This window comes from Bufo bufo, chromosome 10, assembly GCF_905171765.1.
Source record: "Bufo bufo chromosome 10, aBufBuf1.1, whole genome shotgun sequence".
NCBI classification, from domain to species: Eukaryota; Metazoa; Chordata; class Amphibia; order Anura; family Bufonidae; genus Bufo; species Bufo bufo.
Genome location: NC_053398.1, coordinates 102812787 through 102834527, shown reverse-complemented (window position 1 = coordinate 102834527; position 21741 = coordinate 102812787). Strand labels below are relative to the sequence as shown.

General features: G+C 42.5%; 1 protein-coding gene across 2 annotated transcripts in view; it reads left to right on the top strand.

Annotated features, from left to right (window-relative positions):
* The window catches only part of DUS2 (dihydrouridine synthase 2), a 75404-nt gene that overhangs the window by 43041 nt on the left and 10622 nt on the right, over positions 1 to 21741 (top strand). For both annotated transcript variants that reach the window (XM_040408988.1, XM_040408987.1), the window contains exons 11-14: positions 375 to 543; positions 1451 to 1572; positions 8569 to 8718; positions 18478 to 18565. In XM_040408988.1, coding sequence (XP_040264922.1) covers positions 375 to 543; positions 1451 to 1572; positions 8569 to 8718; positions 18478 to 18565 — 529 coding nt within the window. The remainder of the gene's footprint in view (positions 1 to 374; positions 544 to 1450; positions 1573 to 8568; positions 8719 to 18477; positions 18566 to 21741) is intronic.

Sequence of the window (21741 nt, the reverse complement as noted above, 5' to 3'; positions counted from 1 at the left end):
TCAATGCATTGTCCTGTCAATTGAGGTGCAGGGGGTATGTCAGTTACAGAGAGAGCAGAGCCTCTAGGTGTAATGACAACGCCCCCGTTGCTCTTAGAGGCTCATTTGCATATATTAAAACATCATTTTTCTCAGCAATGCGGGCACATATGAACATGGGACCAACATCTTCAGCTGCCAAGCGCACATGTAACAGGTCAGCCGGTGTCATAGGGACAGATCTGCTGACAGGTGCCCTTTAAGGGCCACATGGCAAGTGCAACTGCTGGGACCTTTATAGCTACCCCACTGGTTATGTCTAGCTTAGGTTTTGTAGATGTTGTTGTGCTTTGTTTGATAATTGCATTCAGATGTATCGTCTATTTCCTTTCAAGCGGAGGATCCCAGGAACTTGTACGAGAATTCCAAGACATGGAAGCATTTCGATCTGTCACAGGCGCGTCATCTGTTATGGTGGCACGAGCAGCCATGTGGAATCCCTCCATTTTCAGAAGAGAGGGCTTGCTGCCTCTAGAAGATGTCATGCGTGATTACATTAGACATGTGAGTTTTTGCCTTCTTTTGATTGTGTAAAGACTACTGTTGTTTTAGATGGTGAGAACAATTTTTCTCTACTTGAAATATTTGTTATACTATGAGCCTAATACATTAAAAATACCAGGGCACCCCTTTAATTTTTAAACATGCTCTGGAAAATCAAAGCTAGAGGCAACACAGTACCTGTTAGGGTGCAGCCAGACAGCGGAGTCGTGTCGTAGTCATGCTGCCGTTACTGCATAGGGGGGTGTTCTTTTTTTGCCTGCGATTGTTTATGGAACATTTGTTTGAAATTTTGTGCGTTTTCATGGTTCTATTGGATTCTGATTAACTTCAAATAGTGATGCATGTGCTAAAATATATTAAACATATACTGCATAGCCAATGGGGTCAGCAGCCTGAATCGCGTGGGATGTTTTACATGCAGGCAAACGCACGTACAACAGGTGGAAAGTGCCACAACTTGGAAAGTGCCTATTTCCACATTGACTTTTTTTTGGGAAAAGAGCATCACGACCGCACTGTGTTGGTCGTACCCTCACATGGATGAATTAGAGAAAATAGTCAAATATGTTTGCTAATTACAAAATACCAATTTATATAAATGTATTTTTGGTTGCTAAAGAATCGGTATAATTATTATTCCTATTATTCAATAGGTTTAAGATTCTGCCCTAATACAGAGCTCCAAATCCCCAGCATGCGTAGCGCTCTCTCTCACTGAAATGACAGACTGGTAGACTTTCTATTGAGCCGTCACCTGCTGCATGGAGAGAACTCTGTATGTGAGCGTTTCTTTGTCATCTCTCTATCGATCGGTGGTGTTTTTTCCAACTACAGAGATACTTTATTTTTATTTTAATGATTATTGTAGTATTTTATGCTATAAATCATATTTCTGATCCTTAAACAGGCGGTTAGCTATAACAATCATTACACCAATACAAAATATTGCCTGTGCCAAATGATGCGAGACCAACTTGAATCTCCTCTGGGCAGAAAACTTCATGCAACACAATCAACGCTGGATATTTGGTAAGTTTTAAATGGTCATTAACGTTTCACACAACTTTGCATAAATCATTAGTATATGTAAGTATGAGAAACTTTGTAATATACCTTATCAGAGAAAAATAACTCATTCTTCTCCAATTATGCTCATTTCCTCCTCACCCTCCCCCCCCCCATCATCCCCCTTCACTAACATTCACTCTTAAATCTATGCTGAATCAGTCCTGAGAGGCCAAGACAGACTGTCAGGTAACAGAAGGATTAAATTACAGCTGCCCATTGAATTCTGGGGGAGTGTTTTTTCATTAAGTATTCCACTGTCCATTTAATTTCTTCTTTATGTCCTTTAAAAGGGTTTGCCACCGTTTGGAGGATGTACATAGTGAGAGCATATACTGTAAATCAGCAACTCCCTGTCTCTCTTGCTCAATAGCCAGTGCTGACTGCACGATCTGCCATGCATCTCCCGGCGGCTGGTAGTTACTGTCACGGATGGTGTTGCAGAAAGCTGTAACTTATAAATAAACATCCGACTGGCTTGATCCCAAACTAAGGAGCATATGGGTGAGCCCTATAAAACCCCTAGAGCTCTCCCTGACTGCTATGCCCATGCAAAGATCTTTATGGTAGACGATTGCATGTCCACGTACCTTATACTATATGACACCTGAAAACCCTATAATAGTGAGGGGACACGGCCACCGGCTCCCTGCACTTAATACGGACGGAGTCAGGGTCACCTAGAATCAAGCCAGCAAGGAAACACAAATAAAGGAAAAACACTTATCTGAGGAATCAGGAGAAGGAGCATCCAGCAGTGAACAACTCATCCAGGAAGAAGTATAAACCGAGAAAAGTGAGGCAGTATGGGAGGGAATATAAAAGGGAGACAATCAGTGCAAATAGGGGACAGCTGGGAGAAGGAAAGGAGATGACAAAACAAAGAACGTCATTAACAGACCTTCTCACAGTTACTCAGCACATCGGGGATACAGAATAATTATTCACTGTCGGCATTGAGCAGGAGGGCAGAGCAAATATATATATATATATATATATATATATATATATATATATATATATATAATATCAATGAAAAAGACCGGCACTCGCTGTTGATAATTCTTTCTTTGTATTTATTCAGTCACATGTACAGGCAATAAGTGACGCGTGCGTTTCGGTGCTAACCGCACCTTCCTCAGACTTATCCTCATACAAAGAACATTTCGGGCCAGATTTATCATTACTCTGACAGCTCACTCCACTTTCACATATGGCTAAAGTCAGTCTTAGCCAAGTCAGATTTATGATCGGCCCTTTAAGACTGTAATAAATGTGGTTTGACGGTAGCAGTTTATCCGTCAGTAAGCAGCTTTACAAAAGTCGCACGTTTTTATGAAAAAGTCGCACGTTTTTATGAAAAAGTCGCATGTTCTATTAAAAAGTCTCATAAGATAAGCATGGTCCTCACTGGAGTGAAATTGGGACTTTTTTGCGACTTTTTTGCGACTTTTTTAAATAGTCCCAATAGTAAATCTGTCTAGAGATTCATTTACATAAGAAAACACGCCCACTTTCAGAAAACTGGCGAGCATAGTGCAGAGCAGAAAAAAGTCGCAAATTTGTGCGCAGTTTTAGCGTTTGGGACTTTTTTGGGACTTTTTCACTCCATTATTCTGACCTGAGCTAATGATAAATCTGGCCCTTCATGTTTAAATAGAGCGCCCAAACACAGAGAAATGACATCACACAGAAAACCACACCCACCAATCAGTGTTAAAACAAAAACATATGAGTTCCTTTAAATTCACTTTAGTTTGTTCCTTACTTCTTTCTTCCTTCATTATGTTCGCTGTAAATAATATATAGAAAAAAATCCATTTATTTTCTTACAAAGGATATTTTTGTCAAAAAATTATTTTCATTATTTTCTTTTTTGTTTTAAAGTTTTTTATTTGTTTTTAATTGCACTATTGCAATACTCAAAAATATAACATTATAGAAAAATTATTATCCTGAGAAAAATATTATTATACCAAGGTGATCTATCAGAGGAAGCTTTGTACATTATACTCCCGGTTGAGTCCGTGGGGCTCAATCGTTCGTAATCGATGTATCCAATAAGCCTCCCTCTGCAGCAATAACTTGTTCCTATCTCCACCCCGACGTGGAAGGGGTACACTGTCTATAATCTGGTAACGCAACTGTGCCACTGTGTGTCTATGTGCATGGAAGTGGAATGGTACAGGGAATAATAAATTTTGCTTGCGGATGGTGGACTTGTGGTTACTAAGTCTGTCTTTCATCCTAGTGGAAGTCTCTCCCACGTACAATAGACCACAGGGGCACTTTAAAATATATATAACAAAACGACTGTCACAGGTGAATTTTTTTTTTATAGGTATGCGTTCGCCAGATTGTGGATGTGTAAAGTGTGTACCCTTAATCACACTAGAGCAGTGTACGCAATTTAAGCAGGGAAAAGTTCCCATTTTAGGAGTAGCCAGTACTCTCTGTATAGATGCAGTTTTACTACTTCCAATGTCAGCCCGTACTATCTTATCACGTATATTTGTGGCTCTTTTGAAGCACATCATAGGTGGTAGTTTAAACTCCACTACTTGTGGGTATGACTTTGACAGTACATTCCAATGTTTATTTATTATCCCTCTCAATCTCTGAGACCATGGATGATACTGAATTACAAGTGGAATCCGTGGTTCTTTTAGGGGCTTATCCTGTTGTTTTATCTCAACTCGGTTCCTTTGTTCTTTTAATAAGTGATCGGGATAACCTCTCTCCTTAAATTTCTGGCTCATTTCGTCTAATCTTTCCTTACATAATTCAGCTGTGCCCACTATGCGCTTAACCCTTTGAAATTGGGAAAAGGGGAGGGATTTTTTTGTGGCTGCTGGGTGGTTGCTAGTATACATGAGTAAGCTATTTCGATCTGTATTTTTTGTAAATAGATCCGTGTATAACCCACCTGTGTCTCCCTTAGGTGGGTTATACACGGATCTATTTACAAAAAATACAGATCGAAATAGCTTACTCATGTATACTAGCAACCACCCAGCAGCCACAAAAAAATCCCTCCCCTTTTCCCAATTTCAAAGGGTTAAGCGCATAGTGGGCACAGCTGAATTATGTAAGGAAAGATTAGACGAAATGAGCCAGAAATTTAAGGAGAGAGGTTATCCCGATCACTTATTAAAAGAACAAAGGAACCGAGTTGAGATAAAACAACAGGATAAGCCCCTAAAAGAACCACGGATTCCACTTGTAATTCAGTATCATCCATGGTCTCAGAGATTGAGAGGGATAATAAATAAACATTGGAATGTACTGTCAAAGTCATACCCACAAGTAGTGGAGTTTAAACTACCACCTATGATGTGCTTCAAAAGAGCCACAAATATACGTGATAAGATAGTACGGGCTGACATTGGAAGTAGTAAAACTGCATCTATACAGAGAGTACTGGCTACTCCTAAAATGGGAACTTTTCCCTGCTTAAATTGCGTACACTGCTCTAGTGTGATTAAGGGTACACACTTTACACATCCACAATCTGGCGAACGCATACCTATAAAAAAAAATTTCACCTGTGACAGTCGTTTTGTTATATATATTTTAAAGTGCCCCTGTGGTCTATTGTACGTGGGAGAGACTTCCACTAGGATGAAAGACAGACTTAGTAACCACAAGTCCACCATCCGCAAGCAAAATTTATTATTTCCTGTACCATTCCACTTCCATGCACATAGACACACAGTGGCACAGTTGCGTTACCAGATTATAGACAGTGTACCCCTTCCACGTCGGGGTGGAGATAGGAACAAGTTATTGCTGCAGAGGGAGGCTTATTGGATACATCGATTACGAACGATTGAGCCCCACGGACTCAACCGGGAGTATAATGTACAAAGCTTCCTCTGATAGATCACCTTGGTATAATAATATTTTTCTCAGGATAATAATTTTTCTATAATGTTATATTTTTGAGTATTGCAATAGTGCAATTAAAAACAAATAAAAAACTTTAAAACAAAAAAGAAAAAGAAAAAAGAAAATAATGAAAATAATAATTTTTTGACAAAAATATCCTTTGTAAGAAAATAAATGGATTTTTTTCTATATATTATTTACAGCGAACATAATGAAGGAAGAAAGAAGTAAGGAACAAACTAAAGTGAATTTAAAGGAACTCATATGTTTTTGTTTTAACACTGATTGGTGGGTGTGGTTTTCTGTGTGATGTCATTTCTCTGTGTTTGGGCGCTCTATTTAAACATGAAATGTTCTTTGTATGAGGATAAGTCTGAGGAAGGTGCGGCAGCACCGAAACGCACGCGTCACTTATTGCCTGTACATGTGACTGAATAAATACAAAGAAAGAATTATCAACAGCGAGTGCCGGTCTTTTTCATTGATTCTACATTGGGACGCCATCCCATAGACTCGTGCACCGTGACCATATACAGCAGTGCCGACCTGTGATTATTATATTATATATATATATATATATATATATATAATATATATATATATATATATATATATATATATATATACACAAACCGGATTCCAAAAAAGTTGGGACACTATACAAATCGTAAATAAAAACTGAATGCAATGATGTGGAGGTGCCAACTTCTAATATTTTATTCAGAATAGAACATAAATCACGGAACAAAAGTTTAAACTGAGAAAATGTACCATTTTAAGGGAAAAATATGTTGAATCAGAATTTCATGGTGTCAACAAATCCCAAAAAAGTTGGGACAAGGCCATTTTCACCACTGTGTGGCATCTCCCCTTCTTCTTACAACACTCAACAGACGTCTGGGGACCGAGGAGACCAGTTTCTCAAGTTTAGAAATAGGAATGCTCTCCCATTCTTGTCTAATACAGGCCTCTAACTGTTCAATCGTCTTGGGCCTTCTTTGTTGCACCTTCCTCTTTATGATGCGCCAAATGTTCTCTATAGGTGAAAGATCTGGACTGCAGACTGGCCATTTCAGTACCCGGATCCTTCTCCTACGCAGCCATGATGTTGTGATTGATGCAGAATGTAGTCTGGCATTATCTTGTTGAAAAATGCAGGGTCTTCCCTGAAAGAGATGACGTCTAGATGGGAGCATATGTTGTTCTAGAAGCTGAATATATTTTTCTGCATTGATGGTGCCTTTCCAGACATGCAAGCTGCCCATGCCACACGCACTCATGCAACCCCATACCATCAGAGATGCAGGCTTCTGAACTGAGCGTTGATAACAACTTGGGTTGTCCTTGTCCTCTTTGGTCCGGGTGACATGGCGTCCCAGATTTCCAAAAAGAACTTCGAATCGTGACTCGTCTGACCACAGAACAGTCTTCCATTTTGCCACACTCCATTTTAAATGATCCCTGGCCCAGTGAAAACGCCTGAGCTTATGGATCTTGCTTAGAAATGGCTTCTTCTTTGCACTGTAGAGCTGGCAACGGCGGATGGCACGGTGGATTGTGTTCACTGACAATGGTTTCTGGAAGTATTCCTGAGCCCATTCTGTGATTTCCTTTACAGTAGCATTCCTGTTTGTGGTGCAGTGTCGTTTAAGGGCCCGGAGATCACAGGCATCCAGTATGGTTTTATGGCCTTGACCCTTACGCACAGAGATTGTTCCAGATTCTCTGAATCTTCGGATGCTGTTATGCACAGTTGATGATGATAGATGCAAAGTCTTTGCAATTTTTCGCTGGGTAAAACCTTTCTGATATTGCTCCACTATCTTTCTGCACAACATTGTGGGAATTGGTGATCCTCTACCCATCTTGGCTTCTGAGAGACACTGCCACTCTGAGAAGCTCTTTTTATACCCAATCATGTTGCCAATTGACCTAATTAGTGTTAATTGGTCTTCCAGCTCTTCGTTATGCTCAAATTTACTTTTTCCAGCCTCTTATTGCTACTTGTCCCAACTTTTTTGGGGATTTGTTGACACCGTGAAAATTGGAATCAACGTATTTTTCCTTTAAAATGATACATTTACTTGGATTAAACGTTTGATCTGTCATCTACGTTCTATTACAAATAAAATATTGACATTTGCCATCTCCACATCATTGCATTCAGTTTTTATTCACAATTTGTTTAGTGTCCCAACTTTTTTGGAATCCGGTTTGTACATAGTACAGATGTTTATTTCTAAAAATATATAGGAGCCAGCAGGGAGGGAAAATAAATTAACCCTGGCCATCTCCACAATGAACGTTGCTCTGTACTGTGTAGACCAGGCATCCTCAAACTGCGGCCCTCCAGCTGTTGCAAAACTACAACTCCCAGCATGCCTGAACAGCCTACAGGTATCAGCCTACAGCAGAGCATTGTGGGAGTTGTAGTTTTACAACAGCTGGAGGGCCGCAGTTTGAGGATGCCTGGTGTAGACTGACATACCTTAGCAACGCTCCTATAGAGAGCTCTGCTAAGAGAAAGGTTTTCTCATATAAATGTACAAGTTCCGTAAATAAAGTATATTAGAAAAATGTTCCCTATCACGGTCTTTACACATTAGAAGAAAAAAATATATAGCAGCTACACTTTTAAATTAGTTAAAAAATAAAAAAAAAGATTAAAACGTCAAATATACCCCAAAATGGTATTTGTCCACAAAAAAGATAGACTCCCAGTTTTTTATTTTTATTAAGTGTTTATTGTGAAAAAGTTGTAGCACATAAACACCTATAAATATTTAGCATTACCATAATCATACTAACCAATAGAAAAGTAACTTGGTATTTATGGTGAACCAGTAGAAAGTTGTGTTTTTCAGTTATTTGTTTCTAAAACTTGCATTCTATAGTCAGCTGCATCTTACAGTCCAAAAACTATGGTAGTATAATTAATATGGCCGGAGCTTTTTGGACTTTTTTAAGCCTGGCAACCCCAGCCTGCTGTTATACATTTCCTTACGTTGTATCACCTGGTTGTGTGTTTGCTACTAAAGAACTTTTAAATGACTGCTTGTTCTTCTTGCTTAGTGAAGTATTTGAAATGACTTCGCTTTACGAGAGTTGTCAGTTGTCTCAAGAAGCCATGAAAGTATCCCTAAATATCAATGGTCAAGAGACTGTAGAGACGGATAATGAGGAAAATCACAACGTAATACAAATGGCTGTCAGGTTTGAAAGGTAAGAAACCCTTGAGGAGGTCTGGATAACATGGATTAGGTAATATAATACAAAAGCATTAAAAATGACCTGTACTAAGGACATTACAAGTAGCTTTCCTAAAGGTGTCCTCCATAAACGCAGCAGTTTGTTCAACCAGATTTAGTAAGGTTTGAAGAATTGTAACGTTCACCCCATTCAGACGTATTGAGCACATTTTCAGTCAAGTTTCTGCTAGTGTTTTAACCCCTTAAAGACTTGCGCCGTGCATCTACGGCGCTGGTGGATGTGACTTAAGGACCAGCGCCGTACATGTACGGCTGATCAGCGCCATGGGTCCGGCAGTCACTGATAGCCGGACCCCTGCTGTATGCGCCGGCATCGGTGAAAACACAGACGCCGGCGCATTAACCCTCACACTACCGCGGCCAGCGTTGACCGCAGCACGTGCGGAATCCTGCCGGGTCCACGGTGGCCATCGGGTCCCTGCGCTGCTCTGACGGGGACCAGATGGCTGGGAAGGCAGCCCGATGCCTACCTTAGGCATCGTGGCTACCTTCCGTGACAGCCTGTGAGATCCAGCCCCCTGCATCTCACAGGCAGGAAGCTGTAAGTGTATTACAGTGTGTAATACACTTACAGCCAATGCATTACAGTACACAAGTATTGTAATGCATTGTAAAGTGGATCAGACCCCCAAAAGTTGAAGTCCCAGAGTGGGACAAAAAATAAAGTGAAAAAAAATAAAGTTTTACAAAAAAATTGTTTCAAGTAAAAAAAAAAAAATTTGCAGAATAAAGTTAAAAGAAATTGTAAAAAATGGGGACATATTAGGTATCGCCACATCCATATCGACCTATAAAAATATCACATGACCTAACCCCTCAGGTGAAGACAGTCAAAAGTTTTAATAAAAAACTGAGCTAAAAAACGTTTTTGGTCACCTAAGGCTACTTTTACACTTGCGTTAGGTGCGGATCCGTCTGCATAACAGCTTTTTCAGATCTGCGTTTTCACAATCGTATATTTTAACACAGAGGCGTTCCCATAGTGATGGGGACGCTTCAAGTTAGAATATACTAAGAACTGTGTACATAACTGCCCCCCTGGCAGCACCCGATCTCTTACAGGGGGCTGTGATCCGCACAATTAACCCCTCAGGTGCCGCATAGGGACTCCTGACTTTACATTGAAAGTCAATGGGGGACGGATCCGTTTGCAATTGCACCATATTGTGTCAACGTCAAACGGATCCGTCCCCATTGACTTGCATTGTAAGTCAGGACGGATCCGTTTGGCTCCGCACGGCCAGGCGGACACCAAAACGCTGCAAGCTGCGTTTTGGTGTCCGCCTCCAGAGTGGAATGGAGGTGGAACGGAGCCAAACTGATGTATTCTGAACGGATCCTTATCCATTCAGAATGCATTGGGGATGAACGGATCCGTTCGGGGCCGCTTGTGAGAGCCTTCAAACGGATCTCACAAGCAGAACCCCAAACGCAAGTGTGAAAGTAGGCTTACATCACTAAAAGTGCAACACCAAGTGATCAAAAAGGCATATGCCCCCCAAAGTAGTACCAATCTAACCGTCGCCTCATCCCGCAAAAAATGAGCCCCTACCTAAGACAATCGCCCAAAAAATAAAAAAAACTATGGCTCAGAATATGGAGACACTAAAACATGATCACATGATCTAACCTGTCAGATGAACCTTGTAAATAACAAACAATAAAAACGGTGCAAAAACAGCTATTTCTTGTTACCTTGCCTCACAAAAAGTGTAATATAGAGCAACCAAAAATCATATGTACCCTAAAATAGTACCAACAAAACTGCCACCTTATCCCGTAGTTTCCAAAATGGGGTCATTTTTTTGGAGTTTCTACTCTAGGGGTGCATCAGGTGGTGTTTAAATGTGACCTGGCAAGTTAAAGGGAATCTGTCACATAGTTTGAGCATATTAAAGTGTTACTACTGCCATGTACAATAAAATACCTTATTTCTTGCTGTAGTCTTCATTTTTTGTTTCATGGTTTCATTAGCGATAAAATCCACTTTTTCTGTTATGCAAATGAGTGTCCAAGGTGCCCAGAGGGGGGTTATTATCCTTCTCTAGAGCCCAGGAACTCCCCCGTACAGTGCCCAGCCTGCCTTCCTTTAGAGCCCAAGCACGCCTCTTCCAGCATAAGTAACTGCCCACACCCGAACTCTTTGGTATTTTTTTTTATAAATAAAAATGACATATTTTGACTCAAATTTACCACTGTCATGAAGTACAATATGTGACGAGAAAACAATCTCAGAATGGGCTTTGATAAGTAAAAGCTTTTTAAAGTTATCACCACATCCATAAAGTGACACATGTCAGATTTGCAAAAAATGGCCTGGTCCTTAACCCCTTAAGGACCTCCGCCGTAAATGTACAGTGGAAGTCCGATCCCTAAACATGGCGCCCGCTCACGCGTGCAGCGGGTGACATAGCCCCCGAGTTTCTGCTATTTCAAATAGCAAAGACCCGCGGCACATGTATGCGATCAGCTATAAGGCTGATCGCATACATTTTACCCTTCAGATGCTGTGTTCAAATGTGACCACGGCATCTGATCAGTCCAGAAGTGGAAGTCACGTGCTTCCGCTCCGGTAACTTCGCTAAAATAGACCCCGAAGCCTCAGGCTTTCAGGAATATACCAATACAGGCCACTATGTGGCAGTATTGTATTGTTATATTCCAAATAAAGTGTTCAATGATGGCTGTATATGATTGCCAGTTATTGTCACCCAATTAAAAAAGTGGAAAAAAATGTAAAGTTCAAATCACCCCCCTTCCTTAAAATAAAAATACTTAACCAATAAAAACAATAAACATCATGGGCATCGCCGCGTGCGAAAATGCCCATACAATTAAAATATCACAATATTAACCACCTCAGCCCCCAGTGCTTAAACACCCTGAAAGACCAGGCCACTTTTTACACTTCTGACCTACACTACTTTCACCGTTTATTGCTCGGTCATGCAACTTACCACCCAAATGAATTTTACCTCCTTTTCTTCTCACTAATAGAGCTTTCATTTGGTGGTATTTCATTGCTGCTGACATTTTTACTTTTTTTGTTATTAATCGAAATTTAACGATTTTTTTGCAAAAAAATGACATTTTTCACTTTCAGTTGTAAAATTTTGCAAAAAAAACGACATCCATATAGAAATTTTGCTCTAAATTTATAGTTCTACATGTCTTTGATAAAAAAAAAATGTTTGGGTAAAAAAAAAATGGTTTGGGTAAAAGTTATAGCGTTTACAAACTATGGTACAAAAATGTGAATTTCCGCTTTTTGAAGCAGCTCTGACTTTCTGAGCACCTGTCATGTTTCCTGAGGTTCTACAATGCCCAGACAGTACAAACACCCCACAAATGACCCCATTTCTGAAAGTACACACCCTAAGGTATTCGCTGATGGGCATAGTGAGTTCATAGAACTTTTTATTTTTTGTCACAAGTTAGCGGAAAATGATGATTTTTTTTTTTTTTTTTTTTTTTCCTTACAAAGTCTCATATTCCACTAACTTGTGACAAAAAATAAAAACTTCTATGAACTCACTATGCCCATCAGCGAATACCTTGGGGTCTCTTCTTTCCAAAATGGGGTCACTTGTGGGGTAGTTATACTGCCCTGGCATTCTAGGGGCCCAAATGTGTGGTAAGGAGTTTGAAATCAAATTCTGTAAAAAATGACCTGTGAAATCCGAAAGGTGCTCTTTGGAATATGGGCCCCTTTGCCCACCTAGGCTGCAAAAAAGTGTCACACATCTGGTATCTCCGTACTCAGGAGAAGGTGGGGAATGTGTTTTGGGGTGTCATTTTATATATACCCATGCTGGGTGAGAGAAATATCTTGGCAAAAGACAACTTTTCCCATTTTTTTATACAAAGTTGTCATTTGACCAAGATATTTATCTCACCCAGCATGGGTATATGTAAAAAGACACCCCAAAACACATTCCTCAACTTCTCCTGAGTACGGGGATACCAGATGTGTGACACTTTTTTGCAGCCTAGGTGGGCAAAGGGGCCCATATTCCAAAGAGCACCTTTCGGATTTCACTCCTCATTTTTTCCTGAATTTGATTTCAAACTCCTTACCACACATTTGGGCCCCTAGAATACCAGGGCAGTATAACTACCCCACAAGTGACCCCATTTTGGAAAGAAGACACCCCAAGGTATTCCGTGAGGGGCATGGCGAGTTCCTAGAATTTTTTATTTTTTGTCACAAGTTAGTGGAAAATGATGATTTTTTTTTTTTTTTTTTTTTTTTCATACAAAGTCTCATATTCCACAAACTTGTGACAAAAAATAAAAACTTCCATGAACTCACTATGCCCATCAGCGAATACCTTGGGGTCTCTTCTTTCCAAAATGGGGTCACTTGTGTGGTAGTTATACTGCCCTGGCATTCTAGGGGCCCAAATGTGTGGTAAGTAGGTAAATGACCTGTGAAATCCGAAAGGTGCTCTTTGGAATGTGGGCCCCTTTGCCCACCTAGGCTGCAAAAAAGTGTCACACATCTGGTATCCCCGTATTCAGGAGAAGTTGAGGAATGTGTTTTGGGGTGTCTTTTTACATATACCCATGCTGGGTGAGATAAATATCTTGGTCAAATGCCAACTTTGTATAAAAAAATGGGAAAAGTTGTCTTTTGCCAAGATATTTCTCTCACCCAGCATGGGTATATGTAAAATGACACCCCAAAACACATTCCCCAACTTCTCCCGATTACGGAGATACCAGATGTGTGACACTTTTTTGCAGCCGAGGTGGGCAAAGGGGCCCATATTCAAAAGAGCACCTTTCGGATTTCACAGGTCATTTTTTACAGAATTTGATTTCAAACTCCTTACCACACATTTGGGCCCCTAGAATGCCAGGGCAGTATAACTACCCCACAAGTGACCCCATTTTGGAAAGAAGAGACCCCAAGGTATTCGCTGATGGGCAAAGTGAGTTCATGGAAGTTTTTATTTTTTGTCACAAGTTAGTGGAATATGAGACTTTGTATGAAAAAAAAAAAATAAAAAAAAATAAGCATTTTCCACTAACTTGTGACAAAAAATAAAAAATTCTAGGAACTCGCCATGCCCCTCACAGAATACCTTGGGGTGTCTTCTTTCCAAAATGGGGTCACTTGTGGGGTAGTTATACTGCCCTGGCATTTTCCAGGGGCCCTAATGTGTGGTAAGTAGGTAAATGACCTGTGAAATCCTAAAGGTGCTCTTTGGAATATGGGCCCCTTTGCCCACCTAGGCTGCAAAAAAGTGTCACACATCTGGTATCGCCGTATTCAGGAGAAGTTGGGGAATGTGTTTTGGGGTGTCATTTTACATATACCCATGCTGGGTGAGAGAAATATCTTGGCAAAAGACAACTTTTCCCATTTTTTTATACAAAGTTGGCATTTGACCAAGATATTTCTCTCACCCAGCATGGGTATATGTAAAATGACACCCCAAAACACATTCCCCAACTTCTCCTGAGTACGGCGATACCAGATGTGTGACACTTTTTTGCAGCCTAGATGCGCAAAGGTGCCCAAATTCCTTTTAGGAGGGCATTTTTAGACATTTGGATACCAGACTTCTTCTCACGCTTTGGGGCCCCTAGAATGCCAGGGCAGTATAAATACCCCACATGTGACCCCATTTTGGAAAGAAGACACCCCAAGGTATTCAATGAGGGGCATGGCGAGTTCATAGAAATTTTTTTTTTTTGGCACAAGTTAGCGGAAATTGATATTTTTAATTTTTTTCTCACAAAGTATCCCGTTCCGCTAACTTGGGACAAAAATTTCAATCTTTCATGGACTCAATATGCCCCTCACGGAATACCTGGGGGTGTCTTCTTTCCGAAATGGGGTCACATGTGGGGTATTTATACTGCCCTGGCATTCTAGGGGCCCTAAAGCGTGAGAAGAAGTCTGGAATATAAATGTCTAAAAAATTTTACGCATTTGGATTCCGTGAGGGGTATGGTGAGTTCATGTGAGATTTTATTTTTTGACACAAGTTAGTGGAATATGAGACTTTGTAAGAAAAAAAAAATAAAATTCTGCTAACTTGGGCCAAAAAAATATCTGAATGGAGCCTTACAGAGGGGTGCTAAATGACAGGGGGGTGATAAATGACAGGGGGGTGATCAATGACAGGGGGGTGATCAATGACAGGGGGGTGATCAATGACAGGGGGGTGATCAGGGAGTCTATATGGGGTGATAACCACAGTCATTGATCACGCCCGTGTAAGGCTTCATTCAGACGTCCGGATGCGTTTTGCGGATCCGATCCATCTATCAGTGCATCCGTAAAAATCATGCGGACATCTGAATGGAGCTTTACAGGGGGGTAATCAATGACAGGGGGGTGATCAGGGAGTCTATATGGGGTGATCACCACAGTCATTGATCATGCCCCTGTAAGGCTTCATTCAGACGTCCGGATGCGTTTTGCGGATCGGATCCATCTATCAGTGCATCCGTAAAAATCATGCGGACATCTGAATGGAGCTTTACAGGGGGGTAATCAATGACAGGGGGGTGATCAATGACAGGGGGGTGATCAGGGAGTCTATATGGGGTGATCACCACAGTCATTGATCATGCCCCTGTAAGGCTTCATTCAGACGTCCGGATGCGTTTTGCGGATCGGATCCATCTATCAGTGCATCCGTAAAAATCATGCGGACATCTGAATGGAGCTTTACAGGGGGGTAATCAATGACAGGGGGGTGATCACCACAGTCATTGATCATGCCCCTGTAAGGCTTCATTCAGACGACCGGATGCGTTTTGCGGATCCGATCCATGTATCAGTGCATCCGTAAAAATCATGCGGACATCTGAATGGAGCTTTACAGGGGGTGATCAATGACAGGGGTGTAATCAATGACAGGGGGGTGATCAGGGAGTCTATATGGGGTGATAACCACAGTCATTGATCATGCCCCTGTAAGGCTTCATTCAGACGTCCGGATGCGTTTTGCGGATCCGATCCATCTATCAGTGCATCCGTAAAAATCATGCGGACATCTGAATGGAGCTTTACAGGGGGGTAATCAATGACAGGGGGGTAATCAATGACAGGGGGGTGATCAGGGAGTCTATATGGGGTGATCACCACAGTCATTGATCATGCCCCTGTAAGGCTTCATTCAGACGTCCGGATGCGTTTTGCGGATCCGATCCATCTATCAGTGCATCCGTAAAAATCATGCGGACATCTGAATGGAGCTTTACAGGGGGGTGATCAATGACAGGGGGGTAATCAATGACAGGGGGGTGATCAGGGAGTCTATATGGGGTGATCACCACAGTCATTGATCATGCCCCTGTAAGGCTTCATTCAGACGTCCGGATGCGTTTTGCGGATCCGATCCATCTATCAGTGGATCCGTAAAAATCATGCGGACGTCTGAATGGAGCTTTACAGGGGGGTGATCAATGACAGGGGGGTAATCAATGACAGGGGGGTGATCAGGGAGTCTATATGGGGTGATCACCACAGTCATTGATCATGCCCCTGTAAGGCTTCATTCAGACGTCCGGATGCGTTTTGCGGATCCGATCCATCTATCAGTGGATCCGTAAAAATCATGCGGACGTCTGAATGGAGCTTTACAGGGGGTTGATCAATGACAGGGGGGTAATCAATGACAGGGGGGTGATCAGGGAGTCTATATGGGGTGATCAGGGGTGATTAGGGGTGATCAGGGGCTAATAAGGGGTTAATAAGTGATGGGGGGGGGGGGTGTAGTGTAGTGTAGTGGTGCTTGGTGCTACTTTACTGAGCTACCTGTGTCCTCTGGTGGTCGATCCAAACAAAGGGGACCACCAGAGGACCAGGTAGCAGGTATATTAGACGCTGTTATCAAAACAGCGTCTAATATACCTGTTAGGGGTTAAAAAAAACACATCTCCAGCCTGCCAGCGAACGATCGCCGCTGGCAGGCTGGAGATCAACTCTCTTACCTTCCGTTCCTGTGAGCGCGCGCGCCTGTGTGCGCGCGTTCACAGGAAATCTCGCGTCTCGCGAGATGACGCGTATATGCGTGACTGTGCGCAGCGCTGCCACCTCCGGAACGCGATCCTGCGTTAGGCGGTCCGGAGGTGGTTAAGGGCAAACGGGAAATGGCGGTACTGGAAAAAAATAAAAACAGCCAATTTGCCATTTTTTTGTCACTTCAACTACCCAATAATTTTTTTTATAAAAAGTGATCAAAAAGTCGCACACACTTCAAATTGGTATCACTGAAAAGAACAGATCGTCCCACAAAAAAATGAGCCCTCACAGAGCCACGTACACATAACTACAAAAAAGTTATAGGGGTCAGAATATAGTTATAAAATTTATTTATTTTTTTCAGTATTAAAACGCAAGAAAAACTATAAAAGTGTAGTATTGTAACCATACCGACCTGGAGAATGAAGATAACAGGTCAATTTTACTGCATCGTGTACAGTGTACAAAAATTGTGTTTTTTCCCAATATTTATTTTTTTTTTTTTTTTTGCTTCCTAGTACATGGTATGCAACCGTAAATATGGATGGATTTTAGATCTTGGATAACCCCAATAATGTAAGGCACTTAAAAATTGTGATTGTCCATATTGTCTCCTTTCCTGGCTGGATTCATTTTACATTATACACTGCTCGTTTCCATGGTTACAGACTACTCTGCAATCCAGCAGCAGTGGTCGTGCTTGTACACTATAGGAAAAAGCACTGGCCAATTTGAACCATGGGAGCTCATATAGGCCACCATTTTTTTATTTTATTTTTTATATATTTTTTTTATATACTATAATGTGCAAGGACTACCTCCACTGATGGCTCGCAGGGTGTTCGTAGTAACCATGGAAACAAGCAGTGTATAATGTGATGGAAAAATGAATCCAGCCAGAGAAGGAAGCAATATGGACAATCACAATACATTAGTAAGTGCCTTGTATTAACTTTCTCTGCATGATGAATGCCATTTGCTGCAGCGAGAGAAACCCTTTTAAGGGTGTATTCATCTGTGTTTGCATGGTACATAAGGCACATCTGGCCTAGACACTGGGAACCGTGCCAGCACATATGCTGAACGTAGTTCTCAGATGTAAACCACAGCTTAGGCATTGTCTGTGTGTATTCACCATAACTTGTCTTAATATGTCTTAAAGATTTTCTATTGATGGCCTATCCCCAGGATAGGCCATCAGTATCAGATCTGCAGGGGTCAGACATCCCACACCCCCACCAATTAGCTGTACTCGCTGATCTCAGGACAGGCCATCAATATGAAAATTCTGGAAAACCCCTTTAAACTACTTTGGTCACTTTCTGAGGAAATTTCTGAAGTTGCCATATGCTGATGTGTAGTGGCACAGAAAACGCTAAAGCGCCTCCAATCCTTACGGCAGCTCCCAAGATGAAGCCTCATTGGAAACACAGGACACGGAGGCCACGTAATTTACCCAATTGATCCCTTCCCCAGCAGTATCCTCTTCTGCCAAGCTGCTCAAAGCATTTAGCGCATACACAGGTACAGAAGATCCTGCCGGCTAAATCATGTGAACCCCACCACCTACACGTGGGCAGCAGTGGGGCTTTACCTTGGGAGACACTGAGGAATGAGGTGTTGTTAGCGTTTTCTTTGCTCGTTAAGAACTATCATCAGAAAGGGGCCAACCCCTGCAGTATCGATGCCTTCTGTGTCTGATGTTGGCTTCTTTTCTCCTCCTTGTAGAAAAGACTACCTTCCTCAGGTTACGCCTAAGATGTTTCTTTTGGAGTGGTGCAGGAAGGAAAAGCTGCCTCAACCAGTTTACTGTACAGTAAGTTTATCAAACTTTTTATTGCAGAGGGAAAATAAAGGGGTCGTCTCACTTCAGTAAGTGGCATTCATCATGTAGATAAAATTAATACAAGGCACTTCCTAATGTATTGTGATTGTCCATATTGTCTCCTTTGCTGGCTGGATTCATTTTTCCATTACATTATACACTGCTCGTTTTCAGGGGTTACGACCACCGCTGCAATCCATCAGTGGTGGCCGTGCTTGCACACTATAGGAAAAAGTGCCGGCCTGAACTGTGAGTGCACGTGGACACACAGGCGCAGCAGCTCTTGTCCTGGTCACCTCGTATCTGCGATACAGTGATGGCAGTTACCCCTGGAAACGAGCAGTGTATAATGTGATGGAAAAATGAATGAAGCCAGCAAAGGCGGCAATATGGACAATCACAATACATTAGTAAGTGCCTTGTATTAACTTCCTCTACATGATAAATGCCACTTGCTGAAGTGAGAGAACCCCTTTAATTCAACCAGCCATTTGTCTAAAGTCTTTTAGCTCGTAGAGGACCCGCGCCGTACGTGTACGGTGCACATGGACGTGACTTAAGGACCAGCGCCGTACGTGTACGGCGCAAGGTCCGCCGTGTTCTGGGAGAGGATCGCAGGGGAACCGGGGCGCTATGGCTGCTCTTACCGGCAGGCATCCATGCCGGTTAAGGGCAGCATGAGGTATTCCCGCCCCCCTGCAGCTCCAAGCTCTGCGATTGGCCAGTCAATGAAGACCGGCATATTACAGCGCCGGCAGCAGTATGGAGCTGCAGGGGGGGGGGGGGGGGGGTCATGTGGAGGTGACGGTGCTGAACTAGTCACCCCCTGTCTCCCCTGAGGTCAAGCAGGGGACGCCAAGCACTGCTCTCCAGCCAATGGCAGCGCTACAGCAGCAGAGGGAACAGGAAGAATCCCTCTGTATTCAGCCATTCTAGCTTTAGACTCCATGCAGAGTGGACCTATGCCCCTCTGTGCTGTATCTGCTTGCTGGGACTTGTGGTTCACCGCCACTGCTTACTGGTACCTAAGAAAAGAAGAACCTCTGCTGCAGTGATTTATTTTTATTTTTTTTGCAGCAGAAGTTCTAGATCCCTAATCCCCCCCCCCCCTCACAAGCCCCAATCCCTGTTCCTATCCTCCCCTCCCCCCTTTTTTTGTTAAAAAAATATATTTAGTGTTACATAGAAATCAATTTTAGGTAGTGTAGATTTTTGCACGCACATAATATCTGTGTGTGTATATGCGTCCTGCACTGCCCTAGTAGGCGGCAGGACCCAGGAGGACTGCAGATACCAGTAATAAAGAAGAAAGATTAAACATACATATATCAAGGGGAGAAAAACAGAACTGGATCGCACATCCACAATGCTATGCTTAGATCTAATTGAACTCGCTTCTCAGCGCCATATTGAAGTGATATATGCATGTTTTATCTTTCTTCTTTATTACTGGTATCAGCACTCCTCCGATTCGGCACAGGTGGTTTTAATCGCAGAAGTCTGCATATAAGTGGTAATTGACCTGCAGTTCCTGATGGCAATGGACATGTTGTGTTAGGCAACTGTTCACATAGTGCAGTACTGCGTGGTGGCCTTTGTTTTTGTGGCACTGTGCTGGTGGGTTGGTAGGACCCAGGGCCATGGGTGGCAGTGTCAGACAGCAGGGTTGCTGTTTGACTCCTGGGTTCTGCCGCCTACCAGGGCAGTGCCGCTTTATCACCGCATTGTGCTGCGCCTTTTTTGTCAGAGTAGGTCCCACTCAAAGAGGCAACCTTGGCGTGGTGAGTGGGCTTATGCCTTTTGATTAAAATGTACACTAATGCCTCTGGTACAGCATGCAGTATGGGGGGCTGTACACTTCAATATCGCGATGAGAAGCGAGTTTAATTAGATCTAAGCATAGCATTGTGGATGTGCGATCCAGTTCTGTTTTTCTCCCCATGATATTAGATTCCTCCAGTACCTGCCTAGCAGACGGGCAAGGTATGGCATTAAGATTTACAAACTCTGTGAGAGTAGCTCCGGGTACACCCACAAGTTCTACATTTGCGAAGGGAGAGATTCCCAAATAGAACCCTCAGAATCCCCCCCCCCTATCCTAGGAGTTAGTGGGAAGATCGTGTGGGACTTACTGCACCCACTGCTGGATAAGGGTTACCACCGCTATGTGGATAACTATTATAGCAGCATACCCCTATTCAGGTCCCTAACTGCCAGAGGTACTGTCTGCCTAGATCCCTGGTAGGACAACCACTGAGAATGGGTGAAAGCAGGGCTCTCCTCCATGAGAACATGCTGGTGGTTAAGTACAAGGGCAAGAGGGACGTCCTTTTACGGACCATCATTCACACTAACACCAGCTCCCCTGCCGCTGTACGAGGTACCACAACCACTACCCCCAAACCAGTTTTCATCCTTGATTACAACAGGCACATGGGACGGGTGGATCTTTCAGATCAAGTTCTGAAGCCCTACAGTGCCAAACGAAAAATGAAAGTGTGGTACAAAAAGCTGATCGTACACATTGTACAGATGGCAATGTACAATGTGTACGTGTTATTTCAATCTGCAGGCCACACAGGAACTTTCCTTCAGTTCCAAGAGGTGGTTATCAAGGCCCTAATTTTTCAAAGCCAGGCCGGGGGGAGGGTCCTAGTACTTCAGGAAGTCAAGGTGCCCGTGTTGTACCAGGGCAACATTTTCCAGGTCAAGTCCCCCAGACAGCAAGGAAGGGAAGGACCCAAAAAAGATGCAGGGTGTGTTCCAAAAGGGGGATAAGGAAAGACACCATTTACCACTGTGAAACCTGCCCTGAAAAACCGGGCCTGTGCACGCAGGAGTGTTTCAGAATCTACCACTCACCCCATGGAGTATTAATTAAATTTCGTCCTTTATGTACCCTGTAGTTTTGCCACCTTATATCTCTCTGTTTTAGTCCGAATAGCTTACAGATCCACTTTTCACCAACCACTACATATTAATTTCTGTGAAACACCTGTTAGGTGAAAAGTGCCCTTTCCACCCCTTAAAAATGTTCGTACGGGGGTGCTATTTCCAAAATGGGGCCACTTCTTGGGGTTTTTAATGTCTAGGGATCTCAGGAATTTTTTTAATGCGACATGGCACTTAAAATCCATGTCTGCCAATTCAGGCCGTCAAAATCCATA